Genomic DNA, 21,537 nt, shown 5'->3' with positions numbered 1-21,537 from the left:
TATGATCAATACATAAATATAGCTAGAATTCTTATTTTTTCATACATGGCCAATTTTCCAGTTTTTCATAATATTTCCTGGCAATTTATTGGCAAATTTTATCACTTTTAAATGTCTAGTATTAACACATCATTCCTGAGGGAAGGTAGCACGCTATAATATTCAAATATGGTTGAAAATTATAATTCTTCCTTATAAAACACCTACCTGCTAGTAAATTAGGTCACTAAATATTTTATCAATATTCCAAAGTGACTAAGATGTAAAGCATGTTTCAAAATAATAAAAATTAATCTTGTATGCAAAGAATTATCCAATTACTATAATTTTATAAGAGAAAGCTTTATTCTACACTACCAGAACACACTAGAAGCATTTACCTTTTTAAACACAACGACAAACTCTCTTGAATTTTACAACAATGATATGTAACTCTTATTCCATAGCCAAATATGATTTAACACTGTAATAGTAATATGCGTTACAAGAGCGGTATGTTGAAGTTTTCATGTTCGAGGAAAAGTTTGAAAAAGCAAAACGTAGTTGAGCTTTTTTAATTTCCGAGAATTGAAAGAAAACATACCGCTCGTGTATCGTACATTATTTTGTGCGAAGATCGTTTATTACATACCTGAAAGAGGAATTTCTAATTAGTTGGTTTCTGTTCAAGAACGGCAAATTTGCAAAACAAAAATATCTATCTTCAACATTGTTGCTTTATTCTCTCTTTTATTTTATTGCTGAAACTCATGTTTACAATATCATGCTTTTCAACTACATTCCTTAATAAACCTATTAATAATATTTATTACATTACTCTACAGGCTTCTGCACTCAAAAGTCAGAGTTATTACATTCACTGCTCAGACATTATCAGTAAACAATGAAGCTAATGAATTTTTCGTACTGAATACGTCGCTATTGTACAAAACGTTTTTCGTATACTGTGAGAAATGTCATATTACAATTTCTTACGCTTGTGGAGTGTCGCCTTCTTGGGTCTATGATCTTCCATGGAGCAGATTCCCTGTTTCTCGAGATATTCCTCTATCTTCAGGTTATCTCTGCTCTCAACTACCACAGAAAGCCAGAGTTTCTGGAACTCAGTATTGCTTTAAAATGTTTTCTGTGTTTACTATACTCCAGCAGGCCGTGATATACGTCTGTTTTTTTTTTTCCCTCAGTCTATAAATGCGAACTTAAAACAAACGGTAAGGTTATGTAATGATTTATTTTTCATTTTAATATTTTAACAATATTATTTATATAACATATTGCAGTAATAACATCCGCATCTGGAATCTTGTTGATTTTTTCACGGCTTCCTTAATGTTACTTGCATCACGAATGCAGTAACTTTAGTGGAGTTGTAGAGTTTACTTAATTTTTGCTAATATTTAAAAACAATAATTAACAGTGCAATTTAGATGAAATTGCAGTGGTAAGTTTCCAATTTATAATTATTACTATATTGAACGTCTCTAAAAATAATATGTTAAAAGCCTAAAGCAGTAAAATCAATATGTCACTTAAGCGGTAAGAAGAGGGAAATTGTTGTGTGTGTTAGGTTGGGAATACTGAATGTGGAATTTTAGACTTTCCGCGGATTGGTTTTGTGCGGAAACCAAGCAAATACGCACGATCTCGCACAAAATATTATTTCCAACACACTAAACATTTTATCAATATTCCAAAGTACGTTTGAAAGTATAAGAATTAATCTTACATGCAAAGAATTATTCAATTAATATAAACAAATAAACCATTACCTTCCGTTCTGCTTCAAGCAGTTCATGCTGCTGCCTCAGTTTATCTGTCAGTTCTTTGTGTCTTTCAGAGTTCCCTGATGCAGCACACTTGGACGCTTCTTGCTCCAAACTAAAATATAACAAAAAAAATGACAATCACGTTTTGCGTTCTAATAATTAGTGCATAATTAAACAGGAATTATGCATATTATTTAATTTAGAAGGAAGTGTTGGGTTATGCAGAATAATTACTGAAACTAAACTTGTTCCATACATATTTCCTAATATTATTAAAAATAGACAAAAGATTATAATGTATAATAGTCATATCATATCATATCATGACATCAGTCATATCATCCATGGAACTTTTAATATCAGTCTATTTTGGACATGTTCATTCAATACTATCATATGGCATTATTACTTGGGGATCTTCTCCAAAAGTGACACAAGTCCTCAAATTGCAGAAAAGAATACTCAAAATCATCAAAAAAGTTCCTATTCGGACTGAAAGTATAAAAATTTTCAGAGAACTAAAAATCTTACCTGTACCCTGCATATATATTTTAGAAACAGTGTGCTTTATTCATCAAAACATAGATTCCTTTAAAACAAATTCAACCTATCATGAGTATAACACCAGAACATCCCAAAACATACACTGAATTACCACAGGCTTACCAGAAGTCTTAACAGCATATCACATAGAGGCAGCAATTTATATAATAAACTTCCACAGAAAATCAAAGAACTTAACATAAGAAAATTCAAAAAAGAGGTAAAGAACATTTTATTAACACATATGCCATTTTGCACAAATGAATATCTAAATTTAAAATTTTAGAATTTAACGTTTCTTGATACTGCCCTTGACCATTTATGTTTCAGGTAACTCAGAGTTGAAGAAAAGACAGGGAAAGCAAAAAGAGAAGATACTAGATAGAACAGTGGAGACTGAAGATCAAGCTTGTCATATATATATATATATATATTTTGCATGTCACGTAATATTAAACTGTTAAATTTATTTAGAATTAAGTCTATTTTTGTATTATATTGTATGTTATGTCATTTTTCTTGTGTACTGACGACGCCATGAATGCTTGTAATTCTATCGGCTAATAAAGATCTAATCTAATCTAATCTAATCTAAACATTCACAGGAACGAAGTATGGCTATCAACAATTCGTTGTTGTTGTTTTCTAATGCCAGGCAATTGACAATAAAGTCATTTGACCTTTTGCACTCCAATATTTTTCAAAGATATTATATTTATCACTTGAGGAATAAGTACAGTATTTACATACTAATTTAATAATATCTCAATAAATATTAGCATTATGAGAGAGCATATACAATAGGAACAGAGGTTGAGGGTGTTTGAGAAAATATTTGGGGCTAAGAGGGATGAAGTTACAAGAGAATGGAGAAAGTTACACAACACAGAACTACACGCATTGTATTCTTCACCTGACGTTTGAGATGGGCAGGGCATGTAGCACGTATGGGCGAATCCAGAAATGCATACAGAGTGTTAGCTGGGAGACCGGAGGGAAAAAGACCTTTGGGGAAGCCAAATGTAGATGGGAGGATAATATTAAAATGGATTTGAGGGAGGTGGGATATGATGGTAGAGACTAGTTTAATCTTGCTCAGGATAGGGACCAATGGCGGGCTTATGTGAGGGCGGCAATGAACCTCCGGGTTCCTTAAAAGCCAGTAAGTAAGTAATAGGTATTTGAAGGATTCAATTACATTAATAATCTCGTGTCCTCTGTTAACGATGACATACAATGGTAACTTGTGTTAGCTATCCACTGCTCACCTGAACACTTCTCTTTCTGCCATCTCAAGCCCCCACTTCGCATCTGCTTGCCTCTGAAGCTCTCTGGTACGACACTGTTCCATCTCCTCATCCAGCCCAGCCACTCTTTCTCTCAATATTGATAATCTTTCTTGTTCTTGTAAGAGTTTCTCATTTTGTGCTTGCCATTCACCCTCCAGAAGGGCCCGTTCCATGTCCAACTACATCGGAAAATAAAACAACAGGCAGAAATCTTATAAACGTACTTCTTTATAGACTACAAGTCTGAACAAAATGAAACATTACAATATATTTAGCTACATCCAAAGCTACTTAGTATTTCATTTACTTTCTAGAATTAAAAACTGCAATAATAATACCTACAGTATACAATAACTTAGGAAGGTCAATAACAACTTCTAAAGGAGGAAGGAGGTACACTTACAAAAATGGTAGTCATTATTTTTATAGACTGCTTTAAGTTCAGGATAACAGAGAGGGTTTGGAATTGAACGGGTTACATCAACTTCTTACTTATGCGGATGACGTGAATATGTTAGGAGCAGTGAGGGAAGTGAGGAAAAAACCAGAGGCGGTATGCTACCCCAAGATTTTCCCCTGGCATACTGCGATTTAAAAAAAGGCATACCCCCTTCCTTACAACATACACATACATGAAGCTTATTGTTTCGTGCAGTCAGTAACGCAAATCTTTGAAGCTTAACATCCAACATATTAAATTTCTTAATAAAATAATTTCAAGTTGCTTCAGTTATTTGCTAGATTATTTTGCAATGTCCATTGAGACTTATCATTTAAAATAATGTTAAAGCTTCAAAGTGCCTTAATTATAAATAAAAAGTCAACAACAAGAAAAATGATAGTCACTAAATTGACAACAATGGCCAGCACAAGCTACAGACCACAGCCTTCTATACTTGTAAGCATTCCAGGGGTTGACTTATCAATTAAACATGTCTAAATACACGTTGAATACAGTTCCTGAAGGCTATGGTTTAGATTTACGAAGCAAACAGATAGTACTCTTTGTTGTGAAGAAATGTATAAACAAATTTTTACGTATCACATTTTTTTGTGATGGTATGTCATTTTTCACTAACGGTATGTCTTCTGGCCATATAAATCAGTGGCGGAATTCCATACCGCCACATACCATTTCACTTCCCTCACTGGTTAGGAGAAAATCCGCAAACGATTAGGAAAAACACGGAAATTTTACTTGAAGCAAGTAAAGAGATAGGTTTGGAAGTAAATCCCGAAAAGACTAAGTATATGATTATGTCTCATGACCAGAATATTGTACGAAATGGAAATATAAAAATTGGAGATTTATTCTTCGAAGAGATGGAAAAATTCAAATATCTTGGAGCAACAGTAACAAATATAAATGACACTCAGGAAGAAATTAAATGCAGAATAAATATGGGAAATGCCTGTTATTATTCGGTTGAGAAGTTTTTGTCATCTAGTCTGTTGTCGAAAAATCTGAAAGTTAGAATTTATAAAACAGTTATATTACCGGTTGTTCTTTATGGTTGTGAAACTTGGACTCTCACTTTGAGAGAGGAACATAGGTTAAAGGTGTTTGAGAATAAGGTTTTTAGGAAAACATTTGTGGGCTAAGAGGGATGAAGTCAGATGAGAAAGGAGAAAGTTAAACAATGCAGAACTGCACGCATTGTATTCTTCACCTAACATAATGAGGAACATTAAATCCAGACGTTTGAGATGGGTATTGAAATACATAAAACTCATGTTACAATGGTTTCAGTTACATGTGTATTTTAAATTGTCACAATTTTAAATTCCAATACGTTTTCAAACTATGTGTTTAAATATATAATATTGTTTGTAATATATGGCTCAATTTATTTTTGACATGTATTAACTAATGTTAATATTAAATTGGTAAGTTATAAGATCGAACATTTGAACATTATTAATGTATTTAATAACTGACTTATCTCAAAATCAAAACATGAATTGTAAGTTAAGTATTCATACCTCACGCAGTAGCTCATCTTCTTGCTGCTCTATATCTGCTACTTTTCTCTTCAGTCCTGACATCGTTGCCAGTAATTTACCTCTCTCTCTTCGTAGCTGCTCTATTTCTCCATAATTCTGAAGAAAAAAAAATTAGCGTAGAACCACTTTTTAACGAATTTCTGAGAGATTATTTATTTTTTCCATAAATAACGGTTTTCCTTAGAAAGAGAGATTATTTATTTTTTCCATAAATAACGGTTTTCCTTAGAAAGAGAGATTATTTATTTTTTCCATAAATAACGGTTTTCCTTAGAAAGAGAGATTATTTATTTTTTTCCATAAATAACGGTTTTCCTTAGAAAGGGAGATTATTTATTTTTTCCATAAATAACGGTTTTCCTTAGAAAGGGAGATTATTTATTTTTTCCATAAATAACGGTTTTCCTTAGAAAGGGAGATTATTTATTTTTTCCATAAATAACGGTTTTCCTTAGAAAGGGAGATTATTCATTTTTTCCATAAATAACGGTTTTCCTTAGAAAGGGAGATTATTTATTTTTTCCATAAATAACGGTTTTCCTTAGAAAGAGAGATTATTTATTTTTTCCATAAATAACGGTTTTCCTTAGAAAGAGAGATCATTTATTTTTTCCATAAATAACGGTTTTCCTTAGAAAGAGAGATTATTTATTTTTTCCATAAATAACGGTTTTCCTTAGAAAGAGAGATTATTTATTTTTTCCATAAATAACGGTTTTCCTTAGAAAGAGAGATTATTTATTTTTTCCAAATAAACGGTTTTCCTTAGAAAGAGAGATTATTTATTTTTTCCATAAATAACGGTTTTCCTTAGAAAGAGAGATTATTTATTTTTTCCATAAATAACGGTTTTCCTTAGAAAGAGAGATTATTTATTTTTTCCAAATAAACGGTTTTCCTTAGAAAGAGAGATTATTTATTTTTTCCATAAATAACGGTTTTCCTTAGAAAGAGAGATTATTTATTTTTTCCATAAATAACGGTTTTCCTTAGAAAGAGAGATTATTTATTTTTTCCATAAATAACGGTTTTCCTTAGAAAGGGAGATTATTTATTTTTTCCATAAATAACGGTTTTCCTTAGAAAGGGAGATTATTCATTTTTTCCATAAATAACGGTTTTCCTTAGAAAGGGAGATTATTTATTTTTTCCATAAATAACGGTTTTCCTTAGAAAGAGAGATTATTTATTTTTTCCATAAATAACGGTTTTCCTTAGAAAGAGAGATCATTTATTTTTTCCATAAATAATGGTTTTCCTTAGAAAGAGAGATTATTTATTTTTTCCATAAATAACGGTTTTCCTTAGAAAGAGAGATTATTTATTTTTTCCATAAATAACGGTTTTCCTTAGAAAGAGAGATTATTTATTTTTTCCATAAATAACGGTTTTCCTTAGAAAGGGAGATTATTTATTTTTTCCATAAATAACGGTTTTCCTTAGAAAGGGAGATTATTTATTTTTTCCATAAATAACGGTTTTCCTTAGAAAGAGAGATTACTTATTTTTTCCATAAATAACGGTTTTCCTTAGAAAGAGAGATCATTTATTTTTTCCATAAATAACGGTTTTCCTTAGAAAGAGAGATCATTTATTTTTTCCATAAATAACGGTTTTCCTTAGAAAGAGAGATCATTTATTTTTTCCATAAATAACGGTTTTCCTTAGAAAGAGAGATTATTTATTTTTTCCATAAATAACGGTTTTCCTTAGAAAGAGAGATTATTTATTTTTTCCATAAATAACGGTTTTCCTTAGAAAGAGAGATTATTTATTTTTTCCATAAATAACGGTTTTCCTTAGAAAGAGAGATTATTTATTTTTTCCATAAATAACGGTTTTCCTTAGAAAGAGAGATTATTTATTTTTTCCATAAATAACGGTTTTCCTTAGAAAGAGAGATTATTTATTTTTTCCATAAATAACGGTTTTCCTTAGAAAGAGAGATTATTTATTTTTTCCATAAATAACGGTGTTCCTTAGAAAGAGAGATTATTTATTTTTTCCATAAATAACGGTGTTCCTTAGAAAGAGAGATTATTTATTTTTTCCATAAATAACGGTGTTCCTTAGAAAGAGAGATTATTTATTTTTTCCATAAATAACGGTGTTCCTTAGAAAGAGAGATTATTTATTTTTTCCATAAATAACGGTTTTCCTTACAAAGGGGTTTACATAAAATGGGAAAGAAAGGCTAATGCATTCATATGGTAATGCAGAATTCCTACATGGAAATATCATATGTAGAGTACTTCGATACATCATAGTAACAGTAACATAGTAATCTGATATAACCTGTTATCTCATTTTGGAATTTTTTGGAAATAAGCTTCTCTTTATGGCTCATATGTGGAGACAAAGAAGAAGACAGAAAACAGAAAAGATTATAAAATGCAATCTGTAGTCAGATTAGTGTAATGTGTAGCTAGTCGGGGAAAGGAAATGGCCACCCTACCCCATTATCTGCTGGCTTAGTTGCCTCATAAGTGGTGCTCTGTTGTGTGATGTTATGTGAGGTTTTATGTCCTCACAACGAGATGGCACTTTTCGTATGGTTTTGTATGCATTTCCGCTAGATGGCGGTTTCGATATTGTTTTCTGTGCATACCCACCAGGTGGCATATTTGTGCTTGCTCTACCGGGTCCGAGATTAACTACCCTAAGTTTAGTTTTGAGACGAGCGATCTGATTCGCCGATTTAATGTTAACGTATTTTTCTTGCTTTGGCTGCCGAGCTTGCTGATTAAGAGGGAGTTCACGACAGGATGCGCTGTGAACGAGTTCTACCAGGACGCATTGAGAGAGAGTCGACGACAGGACGTGCAGTTGGAGAGTGGCATCAGAACAGTGAACTTCGAGTCTGGAGACATCTACGCATGGGAACGGGCGGTGTGTTCGCTCACGCTGGAGTTCGTGCATCGCTGAGTACAAGAAAGCACTTCTATTCATGAATACGTGAGTCTTCAGGTGGCTACATACCGGAACGGACTGGTGTATCCGATCAGAGTGGAATCTTCTAAGAGTGAACCACTACATAGGAAAGAAGGCAGCAGTCTTTGTGATTGGGAATCACATTTTCTATACGGAGTGTCGCGCATACTGCATGTGTGTTGAGTACGCGGCATCGGGCACAGTGGAGCTGACTTTTCTACGCAGCGCTGGACAAGTGGGGCACGCTGTATATTGCAGTTAGTTACGGGTGTGGTGCACGCTGTTGGTGTACTGACTACGCGGCGTCGGGGACGCCGGAGTCGACTTAACCACGGAACGTCACGCACATTAGTTACCAGTTATTTATGGATTGTTGGCGGCGCCGAGGTATGTGCCGGCCATGGGACGCTGGGCACGCTGGAATCATGCTGCCAGGTTGTGGACTGCTACTCAGGCTCGAGTGGTTTATTTCAGGTTTAGTGATAGTGCTTATGACATGGAGGTATGCACTCAGTTTTATGGCCGAGGTGAAAGTACGATTACTCCCGTTAATGCAGAAAGACATGTGTGTGGATAAGTACGCATTCACCGGAAGTACGTGTTGGACTCTTATGGCGGAGTTATGTAGAAGAAGAATGGACGTATTCCCTAGTTGTAGTGTTTGCTACATTTTTGTCAAGACTCATTAGTCACCTCCTCATTCATTTTAGTGTAGTAATATGTATCATAGCTTTATCATTGTTAGTTTTAATATTTCATTTAGTACCGTAAAATGGGGTGAATAGGATCAGTGGGGGTGAATAGGTTCAAAACTTTATTCTTGGTTATAAAGTTTGTTATAAACTGTACTTGAGCGGGATCACAGTCATTGGTTACTATTATTGTTCTGGTAAGCAATGACTGTCTTCCCGCTCAATTGCAGTTTATAACAAACTTTATAACCAAGAATAAAGTTTTGGTCCAATTCACCCGCACTGATCCTATTCACCCCATTTTACGGTATAATAAATTATCATTTAGTTGTTAATGATTTATTATTTATTATTTACTCGCTCCTATGTAACAATGAAACAACTCGGAGATGCTTCGTATAGAAGCACGACCCACGGATCTTTGGGGAATTGGGAACTTAGGAGCTTAGTAAGTCTTTAGATTTAACTATTAGAGAGAAAAAGTATGTTTCGAGATGCTACAGTGGAAGTGAGATTAGATGTAGTGTAGAGAAAAGCTTCACATGTCACAGTTGGTATCACAAGTGAGGTTCAGACCTGACTTCCAACAGTTGACTATACAACAAACAGCAACAACAACAACAACAACTCTGTATATTAAAGAACATTACCTTCAGTCTCACGCGTTGTTCGCTCTCAGTCTTTGTTTCAGGCTGCGATGCCATGATCTTCTGCTCAGGCACCGTTGCAGTAAGGATCCCACTGTCTTGCTTTTCCAGGTCCTTCTTCTCCGTTGTTTTACTCGGAACTTTCGCCTCCACACTCGCTGTCTCTTTCACTTCACCGTTCACCTTTGCGGTCGGTGCAGACACGGCCTGCTTGTTCGATATCACCATAGCGTCCACCATGTCACTCAGCCGCTCCTCCGGACTGCCGTTCTCTAGCGGTAGGATGAATTTGTTCTTCTCGCTTTCTTGACTCTTGCCCTGCTGGGTGGTGGAAGCCGCATCATTGCTGTCAGGTTTACCAGATGCTTCTTGTGTTGCTGTCTTGTTCCGAGGCAGTGACCCGAGGAACTCATAGTCGCTGTTCACAGCCAGTCGGTTTTCTATAACCTCGCTTGTGTCTCTGTTTAAAGGTAATAAAATTATCATATTAAAAATGTATTTATTTATTACACTCCAATTTTACACAGAACCCTGTGTTACCTGAAATAGGCATGTTAGGCTGGGCTTTAAGGAAAAACATTTTGCTTAACCCTCCTGCTACCAAGGTTTTCTACAACATACTACTACGGGGGGGGGGGGGGGGAGTAATATAATTACCCCCATCAAAATCATATACCAATCTTCACTAAGCATTTGGAATATTTAACAATGTATATTATTGACAGAAAATCCACGAACAATTAGAGAAAAACCGGGAATTTTACTTGAAGCAAGTAAAGAGATAGGTTTGGAAGTAAATCGCGAAAAGACAAAGTATATGATTATGTCTCGTGACCAGAACATGGTACGAAATTGAAATATAAAAATTGGAGATTTATCCTTCGAAGAGGTGGAAAAATTCAAATATCTTGGAGTAACAGTAACAAATATGAATGACACTGAGGAGGAAATTAAACGCAGAATAAATATGGGAAATGCCTGTTATTATTCGGTTGAGAAGCTTTTATCATCAAGTCTGCTGTCAAAAAATCTAAAAGTTGTAATTTATAAAACAGTTATATTACTGGTTGTTCTGTATGGTTGTGAAACTTGGACTCTCACTTTCAGAGAGGAACAGAGATTAAGGGTCTTTGAGAATAAGGTGCTTAGGAAAATATTTGGGGCTAAGAGGGATGAAGTTACAGGAGAAAGTTACACAATGCAAAACGCCACACTTTGTATTCTTCACCTGACATAATTAGGAACATTAAATCCAGACGTTTGAGATGGGCAGGGCATGTAGCACATATGGACGAATCCAGAAATGCATATAGAGTGTTAGTTGGGAGGCCGGAGGGAAAAAGACCTTTGGGGAGGCCGAGACGTAGATGGAAGGATAATATTAAAATGGATTTGAGGGAGGTGGGATATGATGATAGAGACTGGATTAATCTTGCTCAGGATATGGACCATTGGCGGGCTTATGTGAGGGCGGCAATGAACCTGCAGGTTCCTTAAAAGCCGGTAAGTAAGTAAGTAAGTAAGTATATATTATTGACTGCGGACCTCAGGAAATGTAAATATATAAAATATTTTTCTCTTTTTAAAAACAAAGAGTGACTAAAAAACCTGTTCCATTTTCTTGAAAACCTATAGCAAAATCAATTAACTTCAGATATGTTATTGGTAACTCTGAGAGAAAAAATATCAGTATAGTTAAACTTTTCTCCTTTCCATTTTAAAGCAAACTCCTCAACACTATATAATTTTGATAAGGTTTCATTTATTTTACTGGGTTATTTTACGACGCTTTATCAACATCTCAGGTTATTTAGCGTCTGAATGAGATGAAGGTGATAATGCCGGTGAAATGAGTCTGGGGTCGAGCACCGAAAGTTACCCAGCATTTGCTCGTATTGGGTTGAGGAAAACCCCGGAAAAAAACCTCAATCAGGTAACTTGCTCCGATCGGGAATCGAACCCAGGCCACCTAGTTTCGCAGCCAGATGCACTGACCATTACTCCACAGGTGTGGACCTTTGATAAGGTGGAAAACAAATTTATAAATAATGAAAGTCAGAATACTGTAACAAAAATTGGAAATATTTTCAGTTATTTGTTCAAATTTATAAATTCGAATACCATCTATACAACCATGAACATTTCCAAAACATTTGTTTATAGTATAATGAAATCCTTAAAAAAAATCGTTAAAAATCGTAAAAATGAAAAAATAAGAAAATAAATCTAATAAAACAAATTTTATTACTTTGTTGAAATTCAAATAGGCTACTCCAACAAAACTTATACTACAATGAACATTTCGGAAAGGGGCCACTAATTAATTATTTCTTTCAAAATCACTTCTAGAATAACCATTACACAGAAATAAAAAAAAATTGGAACCAAAAGTCATGATACTCGTAATATAAATAACAATATGAATAATACTAAATAAGGAACAGATGCATTATAGGGGCCACCCATCATACATTACACGCAAAAAACGGTCAGTGGAAATAATGGTTCGATTATCGTTTTTAGTATTCGATATTCGATAAGCATTAAATGCTACCAAATTAAAAAAAAATGAATAAAAATGATTTAAATAGTTTATTACTAGATGTGATTTTAGTCAGTTTGTATTATATTTTTGGTCCAGGGAAAATATATTTTACTGTTACTCCTGTTATTTCCATTTTGAAGTAGGCTTTAAGTCAACAATATAAAACTGACTGTTAATTTAGAAGTTGGCAACATATTTTATATCGATTGTAACAACAATACATATCGATAGTAACATTCATACCATTCAATCAATAAGGAGATTGGCCCCTATAATGCATCTATACCCAAAATAAAATAATTTGGAAGCAGATATTTTTACATTATGTAAAAATAAGGCAGAAAAGTTCTCAAAATGAAGGAAAATACAGGAGCTGGGAGACTGTTAAGAATTAGGGCCAAATATGGCCCAGGAAACACGCGAAGGTTAGCAACCTTAGTGTAAACATACTTAGCTGAAGGTGCAATGGTTCGAATCCTTGTCCGAGGGCTTTGTGGATGTATTATGGTGCCTGGGGTGTTTATAACCACATTCTCATATGGACTGCGGATCATATTTGTAGGTAAAGGACCAGCTGATGTGTCGTGTGCTGCCATCTCGCTGCCACTGGAATGAACTGTTGGTGACGCTACTGGCATTGCAGAATAGTTCAGCGAGAACGATCTGTAACGGAAGTTCAGAATTACTTCAGAGTCATAATAATATGTGTTACAGATGTTGCAGTCATCCATTGCACAATATAGTGGATTATTGCATAAGTTCGTAGAGTAAATAAATACTTGGTTGCCATGGAAACATGGACAGCAGACGAATGAAATTACAGAAAAACGCTATGAACTTATGCACCAATCCAATAGATTAGAAAATAAAATAAGTTTGAGATAAACAAAATTTGTTACACCACGGCCTTTGACTTTACCATTACACTACAGATACCTATTGTAGTATAGCCTATTGATTGAATTATGTGCTATCACTGATTTCATGTTTGCTGCCTATTATATGTAACTAGTGGCTTGTGCAGCAAATGCTGCAAACTAAGTTCATTAGACGTTCAAATAAACATTTTTCAGATTTATTTTCAATGAAGAATACCAGACATTCGGAAAGTTATTTGCTTCTATAATAATGAAAGATACTCTCTCTCGAGCCAATACTGAAGAGAACCACGCATATAAATATCTACACCACACCGCCATTAAATATATGAAAAAGACCCAACCCCACTTGATTAATAACTTTAAAAATATTTGAATTTTAATAATATTATTATCTTACGTAAGTTTTATAGCTTTCAGTAACATATACTATATATAATATATAGGCGCCACTCAGTAAAGTATAGAAATCAAAATCTAATTTAAGTTTTTCTCTACATCTACTTATATAACCCGAAAATGTTTCACTTTCATTTCATCAATATAGCATTAATATGTATAATTAATGAAAAATAGTCACATCATGGCATTAACTACAATAATATTTCATTAACTAATGGTAATAATGTCATCAAACCACCTCAAGTTTTGTAGTTTTTAATATCCAATACACAGCTGTACCCAGAAAATTACACACCACAGAATCGAATATGTAAATTATTTTTAGTAAGTTAAGTTTTTAATAACCAATTTAATTTGAGCTCTAAATATGTCGGCATTCTTGCAGATCATGGCCTTCGTGTAATATTGTTTACTGTAGTGTGTGTTTTGTTTTATTCTGAAATGCAATTAGCTAGTTCTCAAAACTGACGACAGATGGATTTTGGAAAATAGGAAAATTCTGTTGAAAAATTGACATTTCATTGAAAACTACTTACTTACTTACTTACTGGCTTTTAAGGGACCCGGAGGTTCATTGCCGCCCTCACATAATCCCGCCATTGGTCCCTATCCTGAGCAAGATTAATCCAGTCTCTACCATCATATCTCACCTCCCTCAAATCCATTTTAATATTATCTTCCCATCTATGTCTCGGCCTCTCCAAAGGTCTTTTCCCTCCGGTCTCCCAACTAACACTCTATATGCATTTTTGGATTCGCCCATACGTGCTACATGCCCTGCCCATCTCAAACGTCTGGATTTAATGTTCCTAATTTTGTCAGGTGAAGAATACAATGCGTGCAGTTCTGTGTTGTGTAACTTTCTCCATTCTCCTGTAACTTCAACCCTCTTAGCCCCAAATATTTTCCTAAGAACCTTATTCTCAAACACCCTTAATCTCTGTTCCTCTCTCAAAGTGAGAGTCCAAGTTTCACAACCATACAAAACAACCGGTAATATAACTGTTTTATAAATTCTAACTTTCAGATTTTTTGACAGCAGACTAGATGACAAAAGCTTCTCAACCGAATAATAACAGGCATTTCCCATATTTATTCTGCGTTTAATTTCCTCCCGAGTGTCATTTATATTTGTTTCATGTGCGTCATTCTCGGATAAATTTACTAGTGGAATTAACTAGTAGATACGAAACAGGTTCAAAAGTTCAAGACAAATACAGTACAGTAAATGCACACAGACTGAAAATATGCCGAAAATCAGTATTTCGGTATAAGAGGCGTATTTTCGCCTAACGTATGAATGTTCGTAAGTTGTAATTATTGTGATTAGTGATACTCTATGTCGCCATCTGTGCAGACGCGGCGTCGTAACCAATGAAGACCCACCAACTGATGTCGACCTGGTTGGCGAGTTGGTATAGCGCGGGCCTTCTATGCCCAAGGTTGCGGGTTCGATCCCGGGCTAGGTCGATGGCATTTAAGTGTGCTTAAATGCGACAGGATCATGTCAGTAGATTTACTGGCATGTAAAAGAACTCCTGCGGGACAAAATTCCGGCACATCCGGCGACGCTGATATAACCTCTGCAGTTGCGAGCGTCGTTAAATAAAACATAACATTTTAACCCACCAACTGACGTATAGTTACCGACCGATAGGATGTAATGATTACGGTAAAATCACAGTCTAGTATATATACAGTCGCGAAGCTCAATACGTAGTAAATATGCAAACATTAGATAGTTGCTCACCACTGGAATCGCTAATATTGCCTCATTACACGCAATGCAAAATAGTACCGTCACAGTCTATTGTTTCTAGCACCCTCAAAACTCAAGCTTTATGACTGTATATAGTAGACTGTGGTAAAATCCTACATCATATATATACTATGATCTAGGGTAAAATCTCGACTGGGGATATCAAAAACCAATGAAATGGATAATAAACACGGCAGCAGTAAGAGAACTGGACGTTTATCTCCATCACAGACTGGCCTGATGTTTTCTCAGCTGTGACCTTGCCGTTTAACAAACACGCGGCCAAGATACCACAGTTTGTGATTCCCACGAACGTAAGTATCCAATGGGCCAGGATATTAAAATACTTTATACAGGAATGTGTGCCACAGAATGGTGCGTTGTACGAGTTCCGCATGTCGTTATTGTCTGTAGTTTATATCCTATCGCTATCACTCATGGATTTTACACATAACAGGCATTCTTTACAATTATTCTGAGCGTAAGAAATACGACTTACTTCTTTTGTGCCCCTCAATGTGTTGTTAATTAGATAGTGCATTATGATACATATTTTAACAAGACTTGAAGAGGTGAAATGATTAATTGAATAAATTGTACACGTACATCATAATATAATTATCTCCATTATTATATCATTATCTTTATTATCATTATCTCTATTATTATCATTATATTTATCTCCATTATTATAACATTATTATTATCATTCTTTTCATTATTATTATCATTATCTTTATTATTATTATTAACCACAATATTATCATTATCTCCATTATTATATGATTATCTTCATTATCGTCTATACTTGTTAACTCGTTTTAATTTATTTTTATTTGGTATTTTTCATTTATATCTATATCTGTGTTGTCTTTTATTAGGTAGTATTTATTTGTTTTTTTTTTTCATTTCTCATTTTTAATTTGTATTTACACTTGTATCTTGCATTTGTATCTCTTTTATCTCTTTTTTTGTATGTTATATACAATTCTGTGTTTTTTTAAAACAAATCTGTACTGTCTATTGTAATTGGAGCTTTGCCCTTTTATAGACATAAATAAATAAATAAATAAATAAATAAATAAACAAAAAAATAAATGAATAAATAAATAAATAAACAAATAAAAAATAAACAAATAAATAAATAAATCACCGGCGTGGCTCAGTCGGTTAAGGCGCTTTCCTGCCGGTCTGAAGTTGCGGGGTTCGGTCCCCGCTTGGGCTGATTATCTGGTTGGGTTTTTTCCGAGGTTTCCTTCAATCGTAAGGTGAATGTCAGGTAATCTATGGCGAATCCTCGACCTCATCTCGCCAAATACCATCTCGCTATCACCAATCTCATCGACGCTAAATAACCTAGTAATTGATACAGCGTCGTTAAATAACCAACTTAAAAATCGTCGTTATATTCATTATTATCATTATCTCCATTACTATTATATCATTATGTCCATTAGTATGTCATTGTCTTTATTATTATCATTATATCCATTACTATTATATCATTATGTCCATTAGTATGTCATTGTCTTTATTATTATCATTATATCCATTATTATTACTATTATTACCACCACTATCTTTATTATTACCTTCATTATTATTACTATTATTATACAGAAATGTAAAGGTCCACCATAACTATGATTTGTATAATTGGCTGACAAATAAATATAAAATATTATCTTAACTATTACTATTATCATCGTTATCATTATCATTATTATTAGTATTATTATGATATTATTATCTTCATTATTATTATTACCTCCATTATTATTATTATTATTATTATTATTATTATTATTATTATTATTATTACTAATTACTAAGAGAGATTGTATTAGAGATCTTGGTGTTCTACTTGATTCAAAATTATATTTCCATGATCATGTGCAATATATTTATACCCATTCATTAAGAATGCTTGGTCTAATTAGGTCTATAACTTATTCTTTTTCCACTCCTATGTGTTTATTAATTTTATACTATACGTTGGTTAGATCCAAGCTTGAATATGCATCTGTTGTATGGAACTCCATTACTTCCACTGACTCGGCTAAATTGGACAATATTCAAAGAAAATTTATTTCCCTGTGTTCTTATAGATTTTTACCAAATTTCGATTATAACTATGAGACTAATTGCGAATATTTCAATTGCGGTAGTTTGTTCACCAGACGTCAGGATCTTGATTATTTATTTTTTTGTAAAGTCATTAAGGGTGATATTGATTGTGAATCTTTCATAAGCAATATCAGTCTTCGTATTCCTGCTAAGGGTTTAAGATTTCATAAAATGTTTTATAATAGGAATTCTAAACCTCTGTCTCCGGTCTGCAGATGTATTAAATATGCTAATTTGCATGGGTTGAACTTGGAGCCATTTAATGTGTAGTAATACTTTTCGAGTTTTATGTCAGTTTTATTATTTATGCCATTGTTAGATATGTATCATACTATTCTCGTCATTTGCATAACTTACAATATTAATTATATGATTCCTGTCTTCATTTATTTGATTTCATTAATTCATTTATAATTCATTTTATTTAATTGCCATCATTTTAATTATCTCACTGAACTAATTTTATTTTGTTGCATTTTGGTCAATTGAGTAATGTATACTATTATATTGATTGTATTTTCATCTCATTGCCATTTTCTATCATTCATTCTCATCATCATTTGTTGTTTTGTTTCGTTTTGTACCTGTGCTAAACTGTAATTGGCCTTGTGCTGTTGTTTCGCACATTAATATTCTAAATAAATAAATAAATAAATAAATAAATAAATAAATAAATAAATATATTATTATTATTATTATTAGCATCATCATCATTATATTTATCTTTATTGTTATTGTTATTATTATTATTATTATTATTATTATTAGCATCATCATCATTATATTTATCTTTATTGTTATTGTTATTATTATTATTATTATTATTATTATTATTAGCATCATCATCATTATATTTATCTTTATTGTTATTATTATTATTATTAGCATCATCATCATTATATTTATCTTTATTGTTATTGTTATTATTATTATTATTATTATTATTATTATTATTATTATTATTAGCATCATCATTATATTTATCTTTATTGTTATTGTTATTATTAGTATTATTATTATTAGCATCATCATCATTATATTTATCTTTATTGTTATTATTATTATTATTATTATTATTATTATTAGCATCATCATCATTATATTTATCTTTATTATTATTATTATCATTATTATTAGCATCATCATCATTATATTTATCTTTATTGTTATTGTTATTATTATTATTATTATTATTATTATTATTATTATTAGCATCATCATCATTATATTTATCTTTATTATTATTATTATTATTATTATTAGCATCATCATCATCATTATATTTATTTTTATTGTTATTGTTGTTGTTATTATTATTATTATTATTAGCATCAACATCATTATATTTATCTTTATTGTTATTATTATTATTATTATTATTATTATTATTAGCATCATCATCATTATATTTATCTTTATTATTATTATTATTATTATTATTATTATTATTATTATATTCGTTATTAATATTACCATTATCTTTATATTTATTATTATATTATTATTTTTTATTTTTACAATGATAGTACAAATTCACGCTGCTTCACTTGATCCAAGCTTCTACTTCGCTAGCGTGAGGCAGGTCTCTAGTCTCCTACCCGATGACGCTGGTGCTGCTGGTCTCGAACGTGAATATTTCTGCCAGCTCGTCCTCCGCGGCGCCCGTCGTCGCACTTGGGGAGGCCAGCCGCTTGTCCCGAGGCAGAGACCCGTTCGTTTTGATCCTGCAACATCAAAACACCGTCACAATTAATTCAAACGCAGCTCCTTCTTTCATTTTCGACGGTAATGAGATGGAGATAACATCTCCAAGACTGGAGACAGCGCCTTTGACAGTCGAAATTAATCCCGATATATCAAAGAGGAAAGCAATTACAACTTGTTAAATGTCTGCGCACGACATTCAGCAGGAATGTCTCTGCTGTTGTCAGACAGGAGCTTTGAGTTCAGATTGATAATCATACTGTATAACAGGCTGTCTTGCGCTCTAAAGTGCCAGTGAAGCCAAACTCGGTTCCCGACAGGTGAATGAATGAATGAATGTTAGCCATGATGTCCCATGTTGGGCACAGGCCTCCTGTGATGGGGTTAGAACCCCCTCGACAGGGATGACTCAAGTGTACTCCCTTGGTGAGCCTATCCAGGCGAGCTTGTCGTGTATACTACTTTTGTGACATGGTTAATAACCCTTTTAGACTTTAACCAGTCTCAGCACTCTGTTCTTTGTTCATTTTTTTTTCTTGTATTACACATATTATACTGACACTGGCTTTTTGACAAACACTGATTGCTATTTACACTATTTACCTGACACTTTCTCAACACTGACTTTACTATTTACAAAACTTTTCTCACACTTTCACTAATACTGACTTTACTATTTACAATATCTTAACACTGATTACGTTATCTATTTACAATGACCTTCCCTAGTTCTTTCCACAAAACTCTGTTCTTTGCTGTTCTCGACCATTGTTTCCCCGCCTCTTTGGTAAACATGTCAGATCATCTGAGCCGTGGTCTTCCCTGTCTTCTCTTCCCGACGTAGGGGTCCCACATCGTGACTGCATGGTGTAGTCTCGCCACATGTCCACTTCGTTGCCGTGGCTCGTTCTGCTGCGTCAGTAGTGTTCGTCAGTCTTTGTAGTGTTTCGTTAGTCATTCTGTCTCGTAGCGTGGTGCCCAGTATTTTTCTTTGCATCTTCTTCTGGCATGTTTGTATACTTGAGCGTTGTCTCTCGGTCAGTGTCCAAGTTTGGCAGCCGTATAGCAAAACTGGGATTATACATGCCTCTAGTGCCTCGAACTCGAGATTGCGGTTGATTGTCTTGTCCGTCTATATGAACTTCAGGCTCCAGAACGCCTTCCATGCCGATGAAATTCTTCTATTGATCTCTTTTTGGTTTCTTTGTGAGAAGGTAACTATTTCACCCAAATACACATATTCAGAGACATACTGCAATTCTGTGTCGCCTACTCTGATGGGGATCTCCTATGCATTTGTCATCACTTTTGTTTTCGTGTTGTTCATGGTCAGTCCAATGTCAGTACTTTTGATATTCAGTTCCTCAATCATGTTTTGGAGTTGTGGTGCTGAGTCAGCGAATAAGATGATGTCATCTGCGAACCTCGGGTATTAAACTTGTTTTTAAGGGAACTGGGTAGTGATACTGTGCGATTAAAAAAATTCAATACAAAAGTTTAGTTGAATATTTCTAGGCTTCTAGTGCTCAGAAAGGAATAAAAATTTCCAGGCTTATGCAATCAATCATTCTGAATTCAGTGGTATGAAAGACAACCAATTAGTTTCGTATCCAAGTGCAAAAGAAAGGCCCTAACTGATAACCTGTTTTCCAACTTTGCTAAGTGTACCTCATTCTTCAGGTGCACATTACTTGCTACTATCTTCACTCATATACCTTGTATTTTTTTAAGTTATCCAGTATTCTGTATTGTAAATTGCAAAGCAAAATTTAGTTAAATATTTCACCCCTAGTGAAACAGAAAAAAATATTGAATTTTGTTTAAAATTTTTTACAATTTTTTCAATGCATACACATTTTTTTCTCGTGTTATGTGTGTGACATTCTTAAAACCGTAGGTCTACAATGTAGAACACAGGCTGCAGAAAACACTAAAAATTTCATGTAAATTGATTCAGTAATTTCAGAGAAAAATGCACTTAAGTTTGAAAATGTCATGTTATGGAAAACTGTATAAAAAAAAAAAGAATGTATGAATTACATGCACTGCCAAATTTAAAGAGGTCATTTAAAAGGCTTATCTGCAGAAATACCCTCCACAATATTTATATTGTTTTAAAGACCAGTTTTGTAATTTATTTTAAAACACAAAATAAAAAATCGGATTTTTCACCCCTAATCACTACCTGGTTCCCTTAAAGGGCCTTGATGCCTGTCCCTTGTTTTCCGTTTGGGGAAACTGTGCAACCAC

General features: G+C 33.5%; 1 protein-coding gene across 4 annotated transcripts in view; it reads right to left on the bottom strand.

Moving 5' to 3' along the window:
• The window catches only part of LOC138696965 (pleckstrin homology-like domain family B member 1), a 733,810-nt gene that overhangs the window by 174,876 nt on the left and 537,397 nt on the right, over positions 1 to 21,537 (bottom strand). For all 4 annotated transcript variants that reach the window (XM_069822500.1, XM_069822501.1, XM_069822502.1 and 1 more), the window contains 6 exons: positions 19,182 to 19,307; positions 12,868 to 13,080; positions 9,876 to 10,332; positions 5,582 to 5,698; positions 3,578 to 3,777; positions 1,770 to 1,878 (listed from right to left, as the gene is read on the bottom strand). In XM_069822500.1, the coding sequence (XP_069678601.1) occupies positions 1,770 to 1,878; positions 3,578 to 3,777; positions 5,582 to 5,698; positions 9,876 to 10,332; positions 12,868 to 13,080; positions 19,182 to 19,307 (1,222 nt within the window). The remainder of the gene's footprint in view (positions 1 to 1,769; positions 1,879 to 3,577; positions 3,778 to 5,581; positions 5,699 to 9,875; positions 10,333 to 12,867; positions 13,081 to 19,181; positions 19,308 to 21,537) is intronic.

The sequence above is a fragment of the Periplaneta americana genome, chromosome 3 (assembly GCF_040183065.1).
Source record: "Periplaneta americana isolate PAMFEO1 chromosome 3, P.americana_PAMFEO1_priV1, whole genome shotgun sequence".
Taxonomy (NCBI): domain Eukaryota; kingdom Metazoa; phylum Arthropoda; class Insecta; order Blattodea; family Blattidae; genus Periplaneta; species Periplaneta americana.
The sequence above is the reverse complement of the archived record's forward strand: the minus strand, read 5'-3'. Positions and strand labels throughout refer to the sequence as shown.